The 20,028-nt window shown below is 37.8% G+C and overlaps 2 protein-coding genes across 3 annotated transcripts in view; both read left to right on the forward strand.

Moving 5' to 3' along the window:
* The window catches only part of LOC122671041 (ATP-dependent DNA helicase At3g02060, chloroplastic), a 50,435-nt gene extending 42,321 nt beyond the window's left edge, over positions 1–8,114 (forward strand). For both annotated transcript variants that reach the window (XM_043868132.1, XM_043868133.1), the window contains 3 exons: positions 4,620–4,664; positions 5,996–6,352; positions 7,492–8,114. In XM_043868132.1, the coding sequence (XP_043724067.1) occupies positions 4,620–4,664; positions 5,996–6,352; positions 7,492–7,593 (504 nt within the window). In that variant the 3' untranslated portion in view covers positions 7,594–8,114. The remainder of the gene's footprint in view (positions 1–4,619; positions 4,665–5,995; positions 6,353–7,491) is intronic.
* A 4,605-nt stretch (positions 8,115–12,719) lies between these two features.
* Positions 12,720–20,028, forward strand: part of LOC122671042 (sucrose nonfermenting 4-like protein) — a 47,893-nt gene continuing 40,584 nt past the window's right edge. The window contains exons 1-2 of the mRNA XM_043868134.1: positions 12,720–12,851; positions 12,997–13,084. Of these exons, the coding sequence (XP_043724069.1) occupies positions 12,784–12,851; positions 12,997–13,084 (156 nt within the window). The 5' untranslated portion in view covers positions 12,720–12,783. The remainder of the gene's footprint in view (positions 12,852–12,996; positions 13,085–20,028) is intronic.

Genomic DNA, 20,028 nt, shown 5'->3' on the forward strand with positions numbered 1-20,028 from the left:
GGAACAAGCATATTGTTGTATCCTGGGGTCTTGATTTGTCTCTTTTGCAGTCTCCCTTCTTTGCGTAGGCCGGGTTGATTGCTCTTCCCCCCTCTCCTCTCCCCCTTTTCTTTTGTTTCCCCTTGTATATTCCCCCCTCCTTTTCTCCTTGCCCCCTCCTGGGGTTCGGTAATATATTCATTTACCAAAAAAAAAAGTCATAAAGAAACAGTGTGTATTGCACGCATCAAGTGCGAGATTGGTATCGAGAAGCCGTCGTTTTACCAAGTTCAACGTTAGCTAGATTAGTCAACATTTATACGTTTCAATACAACAACAAGATCTTATTTGTAACAAGTAGTTTTGTTGGTTGGTTAATTGGTCACATTTTATTCATGAAATGGGTTGGATTGGTATTATTCTGGATACGCCAAAATCATTTTATCAGATTTAATGTCCTTATTCGATCTAGAAGGACCTTGTGTCAGAATTGAGAAATTCTATGGCTCGAATAATTAGTATTCTCTTATCCCCTGTGTCTAATATTTAGGCAGAATGTCGTTACCTATTTTCACTAAGAAACTGAAAAAAAACTCAGAAATGGAAGAAAGGGGGCAAAGTGAGGAAGAAACAAATGTAGAAATAGAAAGAATTTCCGAAACGAAGGGGACTAAACTGGAACAAGAGGGATCCACCGAAGAAAACCCTTGCCCTTCTCTTTGTTCGGAAGAAAAGGAGGATCCATACAATATACATGAAACGGAAGAGATCCAAGTGAATGGAAACGAAAAACAAAGGATGAATTCCATTTTTACTTTAACTCATAAAAAATCAACATTAAACCACATCAAGTCATAAAAAATCAACATTAAGTCACATTAGGTCATCAAAAATCAACATTAAGTCACATCAAGTCATTAAAAATCAATAATAAGCCACTAGAAGTCATAAAAAATCAATATAGATCTAGAAGACAGTAGAATTGAAGAAGCAAACTATTGGAAGTTTGAAACAATCAAAGCATACAGTTGGTTTATAGTATTCTTGGAATTGGTCATTGTCATGGTATACCTAGTCTCACATTGGTTTATCTTGTTCTTAGAAAATATGATCTTATCTATAAGTACTTAAATTGCTCTCGATTTAGAGAAATGTTACTGTTCTCTAAGAAGTTTGATTGGTCAAATGATTTTATTTTTACGTGAGATTTTTTGTATTAGGTAGAGCACAAAACCAGCTTTCCAACAAATCCAAGAATGCTTAAATCTGATTTATATTAAAGGAGTTATGTTTCTTTAGTATAACGAAGACGGAGGTTATGAAATGTAATTTTAGTCAGATTATGATGGACACTGACATGGTGCGAATTAGGAAAAGAGAGATTCCGCAAAGTGACTATTTTAGATATGTGGGGTCAAATGGTCAATCATAAATAAGGAAGGTAACATAGAAGATGATGTTTCACAAAGAATTAAAGTGGGATGGTTGAAGTGGAGAGGTGTGTCTGGAGTGTTGTGTTGTTTGTATTCCTTTAAAGCTTAAAGGAAACTTCTATAGGACTGGTGTACGATCGGCTATGATGTATGGGCCAGAATGTTGGGCAGTTAAGAAGTGTCATATTGAGAAACTATGTGTAGCAGAGATGAGGATATTAAGATGGATGTGAGGAAGGATAAAATAAGAAATGAGTGGATTAAAGCTAACTTAGGAGTTGCCCCAATCAAGGACAAGCTCTGAAAGAGGCGTTTGCGGTGGTTAGATCATGTTCAACGAAGGCCTAGGGATGCCCCAGTAAGGAGGAGTGATATGATCCCTATTGAAGGGGTTAAAAGAGCTAGGGGCAGGCCTAAAGTTACTATAGGAGAAGTTGTGAGGAAGGACTTGCATAGCCTAGGTCTTGTACCAAGTATGACCTCGGATAGCCTATTGGAGGGTAGGGATCCATGTAGCAGACCCCATTCAGTTGAGATTCTCTTGATGTACTGCGTTGTGACTCGTTCTTCTCACTTACATCTTCCATTTTTCTTTTTATGTTCCATCTTTCATTTGTCATTTCCATTTTTGCGTTTCTCATCTCATTCCCCATCTCTTCATCCCCCCGTCTTTGTTTAGACCTTAATTTTCCTTTCTTTATTTTATTTGGATCCCATGTAGATGACCCTATTAAGTTGGGATAAGGCTGTGTTTGTTGTTGTTGTTGTAGTTATGTTTCGGTCAATTTGGTGTGCGCGAATGCTGTCAAAATCACTTTGAATGAAAATATTTTTTTAGATATCAAAACTGTTGGAGCCGCTTCCTCTAAAAGGCCGACCTTGTAGGAAAGGGAAGAAACAATATGTATATCAAACAGGAGCTCTAACACGGCGGACTATCCAAAGGGGGACACAGGTGGATAAATAATTCAACACTTGCTCTCTCCCAGGGGGACTCGATACTGTGACCCCTGCCTGCTCTGATACCATGTTGGAACCGCTTTCTCTAAAAGGCCGACTTTGTAGGAAAGGGAGAAAACAATATTTATATCAAACAGGAGCGCTCTAACACGGCGGACTATCCAAAGGGGGACACGGGTGGATAAATAATTCAACAAAAACAAATGAATATTTTACCACTCTTTTGGTTTTTACCAATGTTTTACCTTATTAAGATTTATGGAATTTTTTGTTTTGAGAAAAACCCAAGCTTTCGAAAGTTTAAATTTCACCTACCGCTGAAAATCCAGTTTTTATTCTTGAACGCGGGGGTTGACTTTTTATCTTTTTGGAATTTGATTTTTTAACTATTTTTATTGGATTCAAATAGGGGGTATTTTCTTATTTACAAATACTATCTTAAGTACTTCAATAATATTTGGCATAAATAAGGGCCAAGGCATTCGATATCACTAAGGAGATAACTGGATAGACCCAAAAAATCCACCTTAGGCGCCACCTAGGCGACGACTTGACAACTATGATCAGGTCAGATCTTTCTAATCCTAAACCCTGCAATTTCTATTCTAGTTACAATTTCAGATTTGCTTTGCTATTAATTAGAACTTCCATTACTAAACTGAATACTGAATCTGATCTGCTCCACTCTTCCATCGATTTGCTCTTGATTTCAAGATGTTAGTTTCTGTTTTAGAAGTTCAGTTTCTAGATCAAATTTTGGATTCCTACTTGCACTCCAATTTTCGAATCTCACTTCTCTGGTTTGATTTTTTAATTCTTATTTCTGTCTTCAATATCAGTTTACTCATCTGAGCTCTAGTTTATATTTCTGATTTCAAACCCTAAATTTCTAACCGATTTCAGCAATCCTATTTCAAGTCAACTGCTTCTAATTTCTGTTTTTCTGAAACTGATTAAATTCCTTGCTGATTCTGACTTTCCTAGTTGATTGCTAGTCTCATGGTTGCAGTAGAAAGGCCCATAACTCAATATCCAGCCGTCAGATCCGGATCAAATTTAATTGGCACAATCTGCCCTAACAATAGACCACTTGACCAGAGTTTTGGCCATATCACATTTGTTGTTAACTTGTTATTGAAATTATCCAGTTCTGGTAATTCCTAATCCTGTGGTTCTGGTTTTCTAAACCCTAGTCAGTTAGGCAGTAAAAGAAATTGAGTAATTCAAAGGGACTGAATTAATAGATCAGAACACTATTATAAAATATAAATTGAATGAGGGGGTGAATAGGTTATCACTAGTTAAATAATGTCTTTTTTAAAAATTTCCTTGAATTAAGACAAGATAGATAAAGATAAATTGCGCAAATAGAGGACACAAAATTTATAGTGGTTCGGCTAAACCAGCCTACGTCCACTCTTCTCAACCTTGAGAGAATTTCACTAGTTACTTCTTTTCAGTACAGTAGGTGGGAAGAATACCTTTACAATCTTTTTCCACGGGATAAGAGGATCTCAATCTTTTAAGGATAAGAGAATCCAAATCTTTTGAGGATAAGAGGATCCTTACAAAACCTAAGTACAGTCTAGGCTAATGCAACAATGCTTTATAAACTCAAAAGCATAAACAAATACAAGAAAATAAAGGTAAAGATTACCTAGGCAAGGAATGTGATGTGTACTCCTTGCAAGTGTCAAATGATGCAGAATGAATGCTTGTAATGATGACCTTTTTTAAGACTATTATTTAGAATGCAAGCATGTGAAGGTCCTTTGAGCTTTGAAGTCAATCTTTGAATGATGTAGATGTGGACAAGAAGACTTCAATAATTAGAGCATGAATTGACTTTTCACCTTTCACAAAAGTTGTATTTTGGATTGTAGTGGATAGGTGAAAAGGTCTGACATGTTCTCTATTTATAGGCTTATTAATGGCCTTTAGAACATGTGCAAAATGTGCTCTAACGGATCTATTTTTATCCCATCCGGTCAACCTGAAGATTGATCCGGTCGACCGGATCATAGCCGTTGGGGAAACTAGCATTTAAAAACTAGCCGTTGGAGAGCAAAACTGCTTAAATAAGTCATTTTCCGTGATTTACTTGCATCATTGGTCTTCGCTGGTTTGCATTCTGCACTAGAATAAGGAGATTTATTTCCCTCTTTTATGATGAATATGTTTGGTTCACTATATCCTTTATCTAGGGTTTTGTTTCGTAAGTTTAACTTTATTTTGTTCGGTTTTCAGGTTGAAGAACATCGTCTGGTTTCAGTTCCTTACCAAAGTGTACAGGTGTTTGTTTATTACCCTGAAAAATAGAGTTAGATGTAAATGGAGTCTCACTGGTATTACTAGGTAATTGCATGTAATTTATGGCAAAGGGTTTGAAATTAATGTGACTCTGGAGAATTCTTACAACTCTGCTGTAACCAACTAAGGCCCCCATCTGATAATGTTTTTGCTGTTTTTCCAAGAAAAACAGAAAAACTGTTTTGAGGCTCTTTCGGTTTTCTTATTTTTTTTTAAGTCAAAAGAAAACATGTTTGACAGTCAAATCATTTTTTATTGTTTCCCATAACAAAAACAAAAATAAGGCATTCCCCATTTGATAATGTTTGCTGTTTTTCCAAGAAAAACAGAAAATCTGTTTCGAGGCTCTTTCTTTTTTGTTTTTGTTGTCAAAAGAAAACATGTTTGACAGTCAAATCATTTTTTATTGTTTCCCATAACAAAAATAATGCATTTGATAACCACTTAGAATTGGAAAGTGATTTTACGGCTTTAAAACCCAGCCGCAGCCCAAGTATTTTATATTTGCAATTCACGCCCAACTTGGCCCCACCTCAAGTTAAGATTTTATAGCCTTAACCTGGTCCATAATAAAATAAATATACTATACAGAAATAGTTTGGAGTTAAAAAACAAACGCTAAAGGAAAAAAGGCTTGGGTTCAGCACAGGCCTAGGCCTGGCCCAAAGCCCCTGAAGCCTGGGATGATTGCCGTAAAAGTGTTGTGGAGAGAGATGATACAGGGATAGAAGAAGCTTTAGTTTTAGATCAAAATGACAGAGATATCCTTATATTTCTCCATGTGTTAAATTCTGTCACTTGAGTGTTATGCACAAAAACAAGAAAACTGCGTTTCAAACTCTGTTTTTTTTTTTTTGGGGTTTTCAATAGCAAACCAAATTCTGTTTCAAAAAACAGATCTTTTGAAAACTATTTTCCAAAATGACTGTGCTATCAAAAATGTTTTTAGATGAAGAACATTCATCTGTTTTGAAAAACGAAAAAAAAAGGGAACCTGGAGTATTTCTTATGTCTCACCTCTACCTGAATGTAACCATCCCCATAAAATCTCTTTCATATGCTCATGAAATCTGGCTTGAGGTTCTGAAAAAAATCTGAGTTAAAGGTTGCAATCATCTGACAATTTAGTGTTTCTTATAGACACCTAGCTGTTTGGCACCATCGGGTACAGACAATATTCAACTGAAATGTGATTTATTTTCTTTATCTGCAGTTTAGTACATTTAACTTGCGGATGCAATTTGTGATGTGATAGTGCAAACTGTGAAGTACTTTGTCCAATAACTACCCTATTTGCTTTTCTCCTTTGACAGCTTGATGTAAAGATAAGTCCTCACCTTCCTTCAGAATACATAAACTATCTAGAAAACCCCATGGAAATAATAAGCAAGGCGGAGAGAGCTGCTGAGAAAGACATCTGGAGTTTGATGCAGTTCACTGAGAATCTTCGTCGCCAATATGGAAAAGAACCACCCTCCATGGAAATTTTACTGAAGAAGCTTTATGTGAGGAGGATGGCTGCAGATCTTGGGATCACTAGAATATATGCCTTAGGCAAGATGGTGGGTATGGAAACAAACATGAGTAGGAAGGTTTTCAAGTTGATGACAGAGTCAATGACATCTGATGTTCACCGGAACTCTCTGGGTTTGAAGGAAAATCAAATTACGGTATCACTCCCTTCTAAGTTCTAACTATATCTTGATCTTATAAGTAGCATTCTGATGCAATTATGGTCCCCTGCAAAAACTTATTATTGGCCGGAACACTTCTGTTCACATTATGTATTAATGCATGCACAAGGTTGAGAATATATTCAACGACTTCGAACCTAGAAATCTTTGTCACAGAAAAAATTGACCAGGTCATTTGATGCTACTCATCTGTTCTAGCACATTCTTTTGCTTGGTTATTGAAATGACAAATCAGTTCCCTAAATGAAGCAGCCCGTTATACAGAGTTATTTTAATTGAAAGCCCCTGTCATGGTTTCATCAAGGCCATTACCTTTGAAAGGTGTTTAATAGTAGGGGCTCTAAACACTATCACATTTTTTGATTTTATGATGCCATTTTAAACGATACCCAAGCAGTCATTTTCATCAATCCTTGTGATCTCAAAGCGATCTGTTTGTCTTTCACTTTGGGATGATGCCTTTTTCAATATTTCCTTCTGCTTGTAATTTCTCTCGATCATCTTGTCTTGATGATCTATTGCTGTGCTTTCGATGAAGTGTTGCCTGGCTTGTGCTTGAACAAGAACCTGAAGTGTACAGATGTTAATATTATCATTTTTGCTTCTTTTTTTTTAATGAAAAATGAAGATGTCATCGTTATCTTATCCTTATGATGGCTTAGTGGAATATTTGCCACCAAACGGAAGAACTCGATTGATCGTTGTGTATTGTTATTGTTATTCTACTTTTTTTTTTTATGGGGGGGGGGATTGCATATTTGTTATGTCAAGTATATTATCTCTTTGTGATGATAACTTTGTCTACTTTCATTTAGTGTTTCTCCATATTTTATATGGTTTTCAATGTCCAACCTCATTGTCGTTTTGGTTGGACTCTTAGGTATCAGCTCTCAATGCTCTTGCATGTTTGCTATGTGTTACTGTGTATGGATATAGACAGTGCGAGGATTAAAGTCCTGACACCAGTATGCTTTATTCAATGAACTTACGTGTACTCAGATTAACCCACGGTCAACTCAAATTGAATTTTTCTCTGGCATTTTTTTTTCTTGAGTTGTTAAGATGATGTAGGAAGTTCTTTCTTGATTTTCTGGTTTTCTTCCTTTGACTGGCAGGCAGAACTGCTACTGGAGCTACCAATAGAGCAACTTCTCAATTGGATTTTTCAGTGCTTGGCTGAACTTCATGCCTCTCTACCAACCCTCGTGAAATACTGAATCTCTTCATGGGAGAGCTGGTCCTTTATGATGCCCTCTCTCTCTATTCTTTTATTCGGCCCTAGAAAGTGTCAATATTTTGTATACCAGCACAGGGACAGGTAGCAGAAATTTACAAACCAGGAGCATCAGTTTGTCAAGTATCAAAGTTCCTGAGATGTTACTCTGCAGATTCCAGATATGATTTGTGCTTGTTCAGACTGTGTAAAGATGTATGACACGTCTAATTCTAATAGACATCTGAAAACCTATTGCTTCAGAGAGCGTGGAGACTATTCAGCAGCAAATTGTCTCTCAATTGGTACATATTATGTAAGGAGAATCCAACTCTGGCTCCTCTTCGGTAACTTGAGATCTCCAGTGAAGTGCAGAGAGCATGAAACGTCAGCAAATATAGGGGTTGTCTCTGCTGAGATTTCATGCTGTTCACTGAACTAGAACATTCCAGTTAGTTAATGGATTGGAGCTGGGCCCTCTAGATGATATGTTCAATTGTTTTCTTACTTTACAGGTGTGGTAATTTTCATCCCCCCCAAGAACTAGTGTTGTCAATTGATGTCACTCTGGCAGGATCTGATGCATGGGGGATATTCTTGTTGGAAGGAGTGATATGAGGCGTAGACACTGGAGTCTGGAAAGCATGGTAACTGGCTATATAATTAGTCTCTGCATGTCGCTGCTACCTTCACCAACCACACCACATATAACATCTTCCATGAGGTTCAACTGTTGTCAGTACGATACATTGGTATATGCTGGAACAAAGGTGTTCTTGGTTGGAAACTGCTACTGATACTTTTAAATGCAATGAAAGGAGCGCCTGCAAGATTATCCAACTGAGGTGATTTATTTATTTATTTATGTTTCTATTTTATTCCTGACATGTCTGAGTGAGCTGATGCATGATTAAGTTCCACGATATCAGTCTTGTTCTCCAAACACGCCCCCACCAAAGAATAAAAAGGAAAAAAAGAAGCTATATACTTAAAAGGATGCATTTTGTTGTAACCAAATTGGAACTGAAAAATTGCAACTTCTTTTTAATTGCCCCTTATCTTATTCCTAAAGTTCCTTAAGGGAGGGGGTGTTAAAAAGAGGTTTTCAAGATAATTTGAAAGTGACTTACCATTATGTCGTTTTCAATAGCTATAATTGTTTTGCACATTTCTTGCATACACATGTAAATTGAAATATGTTACCCTCATTGAAAAGAAAAGTGTGTTTTATTCAATGGACCCGAAAAAGTAAAACCATTATAGATCACAAGAAGATTTTCCTGGATTAAGATTTAGGTACTTGAACCATTACAAGCAGAAACCAGAAGGAATGAGAATAGGAGGGGATTAAGGAATTAAAGATAGATGATTTTGTGGCAAGCTGAGCCAGTAGCAAGGGTATGGCAGTCCTAAACTCCTATTCGATTGTGTTCTGATATGATTGTAAGTTGCTAGCTAGAAACTGCGATAAGATTAATCTTATTACTGCAACGAAAGTTGATATCTCAGCAGGAAGTGCCACATTGGTGGACTGAAGTGTCTTGATGAGCTTGGTACTGTTCAACTCGAGAACTGTTACTTCTTGCCTTGAGAGAGAGAGAGCGACCAAACTGTGTACTTTTTTGCCCCTCCATTTGGAAGGTAAGGGTGAGATTATCATACTCCTTAAATTTAAGGGGGAAGCAAGGATAAGAAGTTATGTCAGTTTGTTAAGGGATTTTCTTATTGACATCATTTTTTATTTTTTATTTTTGGTTGAATTATTGACATCATTTAAGGTGTTAAATAAGTTGTACTCTTAATTTTTGCCCGTTGGTAAAACTGTCATCTAACATGTGTGCTTGAAGCCCGCATGATACAATGGCATAATGGCAAATACACTTCTAAATTATTTTGAAAATAATTTTTAAATGGGATAAAAGCTTTAAGTAAATTACCCAATCAGGATTATAAGAGTTTATTTCTTATTCTTTTAAATCAATTTCACTTCCATTCCCTTCCCTATACGTGTAGTCAAACAAAGCATTTAAGTAACCATAAGTGTTAAACCTTTGTGAATGACCGGTGGCCTAGTATCTATTAATTGGTTAATTATATGGGTCAAAATTTTGTAAACATATAGACCCCAAATCAAGAGGGTTGGTATTGCTTCTTCAACAACTTGTATACACTAAGATCTAAGTCTTATCCATTTATGGATGGAGCTTCATTAGCAGCTAGGTCTAGAGGGAAGCTACGAACATTACGTTCTTCCATGTAAAATTTCACTTCAAATGGAGTTTTTCCAAATTAATTTTTTAGGTTTAAAAATTCAGCACTATGAGATATTGCATAAGTGGTATGATTGTTCATGGACATACATTGCCTATTAAAAAAAATAATAATAAAATAAAAATGCATGGACATACATGCATTAGAATATATAAGAGGGTATTTGATTTAGTTGGCCTTTGATATTTTTTCTTGGATGATAAATTTTGCTTTGAAATTGAAATCATGATTAATATGTACCATTCGTCCAAAACAAAAATAAAAAAATTAGTATGTACCATTGTGGTTTCTATCCAATACTCAAAATTACCACATTATCTATCATTCCACGTTGCACAGTGAAGATGGGCTACTATAGTGGGCTTGGGCCTGAATAATTTGGCTCGTTGGCCTGGCACCATCGAAACCTGAATCTGAATGCGCGAGTCCCGTGCTCGTCTATGCATGTGAGTTGAGAGAACAAAGAGGACGAAGTTGCACGAGTGAAAACTTGCGAGGAAATTTAATTTAGCAATTTAAGCCGGGTTTACCTCTGCTACTGCTATGTAATATGTTAACCTCGAACCCCCCAAAAAAAAAAAAAAAAAAAAAAAATTGTTAACCCATCCTTGAGTTTTTTAGTTTTTTTTGCCAGAAAATAAAAAAACCATCCTCGAATTACTTTAGGGAAAATATCATCCCCCTTCCTTCTAAGTTTGCCTAATATCAATCCAGTACCTAAGTTTTGAAAAATATCTTTCCCCTCCCCTACTTTATAAAGTTACTATCAACTGTACCCTAACCGTTAAAAATGTCATTAAATAATGACGTGGCATATATAAAATTTCTAAAACCCTAAAATACCCTTGATATAATTATATTTCAATTTTGCCTTCCCTTACTTTCCCAATTTTGCCCTCCCCTCCTCCTTCTTCTTCCGCCAGCACCGAAACCCCTCTTTCATCCTCTCCTCTCCTCTCTCTCTCTCTCTCTCTCTCTCTCTCTCTCTCTTTCTCAAGGAAAATAAATTCTTTATGGAAGCAGAGAAGCAAGCAATCATTCTGCAACCCCTACCTACCTTCTGGTGCAAGGTCTGAAAAGTGAAGGATCGATCATTCGAGCCAATACTAGTGCCACCTAAACATTAATCGACAAATAACTTCGAATAAACACCACCGCCGCCCCACCCCTGCAGGAGGATGCCCAAATAGAGCTTATCCATCTAAATCCCCAAAAACAAAAGCCCCAAATAACTACCACTGAAGGCGTCTTCTTCTCAGTCGGAATCCCCATTCCATATTTTGAATCCCCTATTCAGATGGCAAGTATAAAGGAGATGATGGGGTTTTCGAGGCTTTTTTCTCTTTTCATGGTTACATGCTTTTCTCCATGTTGCAGAAACCCACTTTTGCTATCGAAAACGCAAGCAAGCATTCTGTATTATTTCTTCCACCTTTCTTTTCGAGAATGATTCTGAGATATTCTTCTTCTCTTTCTTTTAGTCTTTTGTGGTATTCTTGGGAGCCCATTCTCATGGTCAGAACATCTCTCCAAGCCGTTTTGAATTAGTTGCAAATTCTCATTACAAGTTTCTGGGATCATTCTTGGGAAGGTGAGAAATGGAGAATTTTCACAAATTGAATCTAAAAACCCTTTTTTCGTTTCTTCATCTTCATCTTCTTCCTCGCACGCCCCACCCCTGCAACATCGCCCTTTTCTTTTTTCTCTTTCGCACAAGCGATGAACACCACCGCCGCCGATCCTCTTCCACCACCAACACCACTGCAAGCACCACCGCCAGGAACCCTGCCAGCACCACTGCAGCCCCTTATGCGTCTTCTTCCCCCCAAAAACCCCCTGGTCCCAGTCCCAGTCCCAGTCCCAGTCCCAGGTTTCCGCTAAGAAAACCTTTTTTCGTGTCACAGAAACCCCTCTTTCATCCTAAGAGGGGTTTCGCAGAGGGGTTTCACAGAGAGGGGTTTCGGTGGTGGCGGTGGTGCTGGCGGTGGAAGAGTGGTGGCGATGATGGTGGTGCTGGGAAGAAGTGGTGATGATGGTGGTGCTGGCGGAGGAAGGAGAAGAAGGGGAGGGCAAAATTGGAATAAATGAAAATATTATTATATGAAGGGTATTTTGGGGTTTTAAAATTTTTATACATGCCACGTCATCATTTAATGGTGTATTTTAACGGTTAGGGTACGGTTGATAGTAACTTTATAAAGTAGGGGAGGAGGAAGATATTTTTCAAAACTTGGGTACTGGATTGATATTAGGCAAACCTAGAGGGGAGGGGGATGATATTTTCCCATTACTTTATTATAGAGAAGAAGGAAAAGGTATAGGAAAAGGGGGTTACATATTGAGCCTGTTCGAAAGAAAATTCGCTAATGCAATGCCGGATTCTCAGTCAGAGACAGTCGGAACGCTTCTAAAATACGCCGCCCCCACGTCGCGAAGAGGATAACGAGAATCTGTCTCTTCAGTCTCTCCCTTTTTCCCCTCCGTGTTTTTTTGTTATAGATTTCCGGTTCCACTTCAGAGAAATTGAGTCGATTCAACGTTTTACTTGGTATTTAAATCTTCCGAATTGCTTTTTTTCTCTCTGGGCTCTGGGGATTGCTAGCCCTCGAAAATCCAAGGCAGCCTGCTGTTGTTTATGCCGTCGCTGCTGATAGGGTTTTGGTCTGGTCCTTATAACTCGTCAGCTTCGGTCCTTTCATCTCCGGGTTTCTGAAAGTCAAGGTTTCCGTCCGGGGTCCTCCAGCTCCTGGAGGCTCCCCCGTTCTGCTTCTGCTGGTTAATCTCAACAATTTGCTAGGAACATTGTGTGTGTATCAGTGCACCTCCACCTGCAGGAAGAGAGATTTTGATGTGATTGGTTGGTATTTCGAATTACGTTAATCTTCTGGTTGTCGCGGGGGAATCTTGGCCGGTCCCCATTGCAATGATTCCGATACGGTTTGCATGGCCATATGGTGGTCTACAGGTCTTTCTGAGTGGTTCTTTCACCAGGTAGATTTCATATACCACCCCTCCCCCTATATTTTTTTTTCACTTTATTTAAGAAAATAATGAATTTTTTTTGGAGGGACATTAGGCCCTCTGTTTCTGTTTTTGTTTTTCTTGTCCTTTCAATTGAATTATTGGATTTGATTAGGTGGACTGAGCACTTGCCAATGACTCCATTGGAGGGTTCGTCAATGATTTTTCAGGCAATTTGCAATCTTGCACCGGGCTATCATCAGGTATGTGGAGTCTTATTTAAATTTTCAATTTACATATGTAGTAATTACATATATTTCCAGTCCCCCACACGCTATTTTCTGGTCCAATTAGTGATAGAAAAACACCGTACTTAGTGGATTCCTGTTTCCTTTTTTGGAGTACGTGGAATCCATATTAAACTCTGCAATGAAAGAGAGATTCCTGTAATTTTTTTAGTTGCCGTTCTCTTTACACTTGGATTCATTTTTCCTTGGCCACTCTCCTCCTTTTTTCACACCTGTTGGTTAATTTGATAGATGGCTGCGATTACACAGATGAAATTGTTTAGGCTTTAGTGGAGAACTGGAATGAACTCTCACAGTTTCATCTTAATGGGGGTCAGTTCTAAATTTCAGTAGCCAATACACCGAATTGTCTCGCCCCTTAAACACTATTGCACCTGCAACTGGTGGTTTCTGAACTTGCGGGCACACACTGATGTGTTACTCTAATGAACCATGACACCATGTGAATGCTTTATATTAAGGTATTCTAAATGTAACAAACCCAAAACCTGGAACCAGTACCTGCAAGTGGAAGAGAGAGGGGAGAAGAGAAGAAGAAGATAGTGAAAGAAGAGGCCGGACCACGATAGATTCAATATAAGTTCTATCGTGTTCTATATCTTAGTTATAACCAACCAAAACATAGACTTTTAGTCTAAGTAGGATTCTTAATTAGAGTACAACTCAAATTACAATCTAAGTGAAAGAATGAAAAAAATAAAGGAAAGAGGTACAACTCAACCATAGGTCCATAACAAAGCAAACATAACACGATAGGGACATTCCCCCTATTGTGTAACGTTTAATACTCATCCTCAAGCTGGAGTACAACAGAAGGCTCCAGCTTGGAACAATAAGAACAGATATTAAAAGCAGCACCAGTTTTGAATAGCAATTGTAAACGCTAGTTAGCACGGAGAAAACTTCATTTAGGTATCAATATCACTCCAAGCACACCAATCATCAACAACATCAAAAGATAAAAAATTGTCATGTCGAATAAACCCAACATAACCATCAGTGATGAACAAAATACGTGGTGGTGTACACCAATCTACATTCGGGCAAACAATACAATAGTTTTGGTAAGCGCAATCCAAAGTATCATATCAGTAACAACAACAACAACATCACAAGCCCTGCTCAAAGAAGGTAGGTGGTAAGTAGTAATCTTCCTAAAGAAGACAAATAAAAGTGCAATATCCAACAACTACATCATAAGCCCTTCTCAAGGCAGGTAACAAGGATTAAAGTATCAATATTAGTATTTCGTATCGTATCAAAGATGCGCAAGATATGCTAAAGATAGGAAAGGAAATGGTCAAGATACACATGGAAATACACTTTTGGCGCAAAAAAAGTATAAATAAGCAATATATGACATGTATCATGCATAAACACTAGAATGGAGAACAACGTATAACTAGACAAGTGCATTCAATTGAAATTGTTATAAACAATGAGGTTTCTTACATGTAGCAGTAGTCTATTGCCATGAAGAGTGTTGGGGTGGTTCAAAGTCATATTTGGAAGGGTCTTTTGGAATAGGATTGACTAGGATGATGTTGTGTAACATGATGAACAGTTTTCATTTTTGAGTGAAATTTCATGGATTTGAGTACAAATCCCTGCAATAAATCCTTGGATTTATAGCAGAAACATGGTTTGTGAATTTAAGTTATTTAATCCCCCCCCCCCCAAAAAAAATCAAGTTCTTTAAAAAGGTACATTTTTCTGAGAACTTCTGCTTCAATCTCTGATTTTAGCCACTTGAATGATCGAAAGAAGTGTTTCGAAAGAAGTGTTTGTTAGTTGAATCTGAGTCGTATTTGATGCTTGGATGTAAACGCCAAGTAAAAAAATTAGGAAAAAAGAGGTTGAGAGCAAGGATTTGGAGTCTCAGGTGGGTATTTCTGTCTTCAGAACTCGTTTTTGAGTTCTGGAATGTGCACACGAGGATTTTAATGGCTGTATCGCCAAGTATCAACCGTATCGCAAAGTATCGACCGTATCACATAGTATTGAGCTATATCGGTAGATATGTTAACTATATGTACCAATACTTTATTTCCCCCCCCAAAACCCTTTAAATCGGCGTATCGGTGAGTATCAACACATATCAATAGTATTGTACCGTATCAACCTGTATCGGTTGATACAATGCGATACTTATCGATACATAATGTTTTTGAAAAAAAAAAATAGATACTATCACATCGTATCATATCGATACCGTGACATACTGATACGTATCATCCGGTGCGATACTTTAAACCATGGCAAGGTAGTAAGCTTCACAAAGAACACAAATAAAAGTGCAAATATCAATGGACTTATAAGCACCAAATAGAGGTCATAGATAAAATTGCAACATGTCGCTATGAACCATTGGTAAAAGTGCAGTATAAGTTAGTAGCAGCCAACATAAAGTTGTTAGGAACTAGACAACATAAGGTTGTTGCATAGTTGTCAAGGCGTCGCCTAGGCGTCCAAGCGGATTTCTAGGTGCCTAGGCGGCTGTTGCCTTGCAATGGTTTAATTGGTATCGAACCAAATTCTGGCACTTATTTATGCCAAATATCATTTAAGTAAATGAAAATCTGTTACTTAAGAATTAAGATATTATTTGTAAATAAGCAAATACCCTTATTTGAATCCAATAAAAATAGTTAAAAAAATCAAATTCCAAAAGGATAAAATGTCAACCCCCCCTCCCCAGTTCAAGAACAAAAACTGGATTTTTGGCGGTAGGTGAAATTTTCAACTTTCTAATGCTGGGTTTTTCTCAAATCTAAAAATTCCATAAATCTTAATATGGTAAAACATTGCTAAAAACCAAAATTGCGGTAAAATAATCATTTATTTTGATATCTAAATATTTTCATTCGGAGCGATTTTGGCAGCATTCGCACACACCAAATAAGGTTTGACCGGAACATAACTCCTTCAATATAAATCAGATTTAAGCAATCTTGGATTTGTTGGGAAGCTGGTTTTGTGCTCTACCTCATACAAAAAGTCTCATGTAAAAATAAAATCATTTGATCAATCAAATTTCTTGGAGTACAAGAACATTTCTCTAAATCAAGAGCAGGTTAATTACTTATTGATAACATCATATTTTTTAAGAACAATATATACCAAATCTGGGACTTGGTATACCTGAAAATGACCAATTCCAAGAACATATACACCAAATGTGCGTTTTGATTGTTTCACACATATAACTGATATATTAAAAAAATAATTTTGGAACGCGATTTAGGTCGCCTAAGCGCTTAAGCACTTAAGGAGGACCTTGAACGCCTTGGATCGCCTAGCGCCTTGACAACTATGGGTTGTTGTGAACCGCTAATAAATTGCATTGTTGCTGAATACACAAATAACTATCTTCATGCATAAAGTTGTTGCTGAGAACACAAGCAGATGACACGAACGAATAAATAATAATAATCCTCAATTGATGAGCAGATGATATGGACAAATAATCTTTAATTGATGATTTAAGCAGATAAGAACCTCCAATCTCTCCCTCACATGTAGCATTACACGTGGATAAATAATGCATAGGATGCAATAAAGAATATTCAACCATCATATGGCAACAAAAAATCAACATCACGAAGGATGAGCATTACAAAAAAAATAAAAAATCCCATCATCAAGAGCCATTGTGAATAATATCCCAATAATAATTTCCAATACCCCTAGATAGGCCAGATTTAAACAAATCTGAGCAAATAGTCTCTAATAATAGCAATAACAACCATCACACCATGCAAGTACCAATCTTCAAAAAATTGCAACCCCAAAATGATGTGATCTAGGGCCCACCAAAGCAATTAAATTGCAAATGTACCACCAATGGCAATTCTGTAAATTATGGCCACACTTATTTAGCCCACTCAAGCAAGAAAATACTCAAAATATGTCACTAACAATAGATAGTGGCAGTTCTGAAAATGTATCAATAACTGAATGGCATGGCTGTAAATAACCAAAATTTTCAAGGTGGTACTTGGTAGGTAAAAGATAATGGTAAACTTGTAATGATAGTGGCAGTTCTGAAAATGTATAAAAAATATGTCACTAACAATAGATAGTGGTGGTTCTGAAAATGTATCAAAAGCTGAATGGCATGGCTGTAAATAACCAAAAATTTTCAAGGTGGTACCTGGTAGGTAAAAGGTAATGGTAAACTTGTAATGAATCAGATCTTTCAAGGGTTAAATTGGTAGGTATAAGATAGAGGACATGGTTGTTGTACTAAAAAATTATAGCTTAGGGGTAGTCTTGGAAGATATGATAAATGATAAAGTATGGACATATGAGGATAAGACAAGTAGTGAGGGGCAAACCTGGAAAGTAAACCTTGAAAAAAAGTAATAGTAAGGTGACTTTTCCTACCTTTGATGGTCAAGCTACCAGCAACTATCGAGAACCAAAGGAGAAAAAGGATTTTGCGAGAACCAGTATGATACCCGCTGCCTTACGAGAAACTAGAGATTGCAACAGAGAACCAAGGGATTGGGGTGAAGAGCGGGTGGTAACCAAGGGGAGAACCTGCCCCTTATCTTCTTCAACCTCAAACCAAGAAACAAGCAAATCAGCAAAATTCAATGTAGAAACAAGCAAATCGACTCCAGCAGGTTCTCAAATCAGATAAACTTCGATCATCAAATCAGCAGAAACACGATCAGGATCTGCTACCATAAGCATAGTTGTCACGGCGTCACGGCGATACAAGTCGGTGGAGGGGTGTCTGATCGATATATTGACACGTCGCTCGCCATGGTGTTGCCATGGTGATCATGTCGACCATGGCAGAATTGTAATTAAATCCAAAGTTGAATGGCAAACTAGTAGATAAATCAAAATTTATAAGAGCAATGGCAGAATTGTAATTAATCTGAAGTTGTAAAGGAGTGGCAGAACTGTTATTTAATGGAGTTAAAGAGAAAACGGAATGGGCTAAACAGAATAGAAATAGAGAATATAGGGGGTTTAATTTAAATATAAGTTGTCCTTACTTGCAATTTTAAAGACTTAATATGTCTTCTTCAACCTTGCAATTACACGATAGAAAGAAAAAACTCAGAAACCAAGGCTAAAATAGGAGATTTAGGAAACAGGGAGTGGGTCTAAGGTTGGAGAAGAAACAAAAAATTAAAGAAGAATAAATCGAAGAGGGAAAGAGAGACAAGACGTCATGGCGTAGGTTGATATGCACTTATCTCCAGTGCCAGGACACCATGGCTGTGCCATGGCGACGATATGGCGACGCCATGACAACTATGACCATAAGGGGTGTACCCAGTGCACGAGGCTCCCGCCACTGCGGGTCTGGGCCTCTGGGGAGGGTCATAATGTATGCAGCCTTCCCCCGCTTCGTGGAGAGGCTGTTTCCTGACTTGAACCCGCGACCATCTGGTCACAATGGAGCAACCTTACCATTGCGCCAAGGTCTGCCCTCTCCGGATCTGCTACCATGTCGATAAGATTTTACCATGCAAATCCCCGATCACAATAAGATAAGATTCAGTTCACCAGAAATTGAGACCAGCAAATCTTGCAAGGTGGAAGACTCTGGCGGTCAAGTAACACTAACTCAGCAATCCTAGTTCTTGCAATTGAGAACCAGCATAGAACCAGAGAAGGCGATGTCTGAAATCAAGTTCCAAAGGGCAGCGACAGAAGAGATATCAACAACCCTATTCCGCAAGTGAATCTTCGATCAAACCATTTTTTATTTATTGAAATAGGCGGCAGATCTATATCATATCACGCAGTAACAGTAAGGTACCATTGAAACAGCGGAAACCCTAGTTCTTCAACTATGGTTTAATATAATTTTTCCCCCTCCTTCTTCATTGCTCTGATAGCATGCAACAAACCCAGAACCTGGAACCAGTACCTGCAAGTGGAAAAGAGAGGAGAGAAGAGAAGGCGGCGATGGAGGAAGAAGAGGCTGAACCACGATGGATTCAATCTAAGTTCTATCATGGTCTATATCTTCTTTATAATCAACCAAAACAAAGAGTTGTAGTCTAAGTAGGAATTCCTGATTAGAGTACAACTCAGATTACAATCTAAGTCAAAGAAGGAAAGAAGTACAACTCAACCATCACAAAGCAAACATAACATGATAGGGACATTCCCCCTATCGTGTAATCTTTAGGAAAATTATCCTCTCCAATTCCCTAAAGGTCGGCAATGTGGCAGTGCTAGGTGGAGATGCCGACACGTGGCAGCTCAGACATCCAACGGTCCGAGCTCATTAACTATGTTGAGCTCGGACCGTTGGATCTCCAAGCTGCCATGTGTCAGCATCTCCACTTAGCACTGCCGCACTGCCGAGCTTTAGGAATTGGAGAGGATAATAATCCGTAATCTTTAACACTAAACATACTTGTGAGTTGATTGATAAGGAATGATCTGATGGGTCAGTCTGGCAGAATCTCTCATTCAGGTTCAGCTCTGATGTCAATAACCCATTACTCCCCCCCTGCGAGTGGGGAGCAGCAATTACCTCATTGACCAGAGCCCTGGGCATCCCGTATTACTATCATAGTTGTCACGTCGTCACGGCGATCCAAGTCGTCGCTGGAGGGGTGTCATGTCGATATATCGACATGTCGCCCGCCACATATCGTCCATGTTTTATTTTTTATTTTCTCTATTTTTAATGTCATTTAGTATGCTATAGTATATACCCTATAACATAAAAAATTAACATGAAAGTGTACTACTAGTCTACTATGGTTTACTTCATGAAAGTGTAATATCCATTAGTGTATATGAAATCATGGATTATCAAATAATTGATAGCAATAGTCTTGCTGATAAAAAAGTTGAAAAATCATGAGAGTTGAGATATGATTCATATGAAAGTAACTACCAAAGTAACAAAACAAAAAAAC

Source organism: Telopea speciosissima, chromosome 8, assembly GCF_018873765.1.
Source record: "Telopea speciosissima isolate NSW1024214 ecotype Mountain lineage chromosome 8, Tspe_v1, whole genome shotgun sequence".
In the NCBI taxonomy this organism is placed as follows: Eukaryota; Viridiplantae; Streptophyta; class Magnoliopsida; order Proteales; family Proteaceae; genus Telopea; species Telopea speciosissima.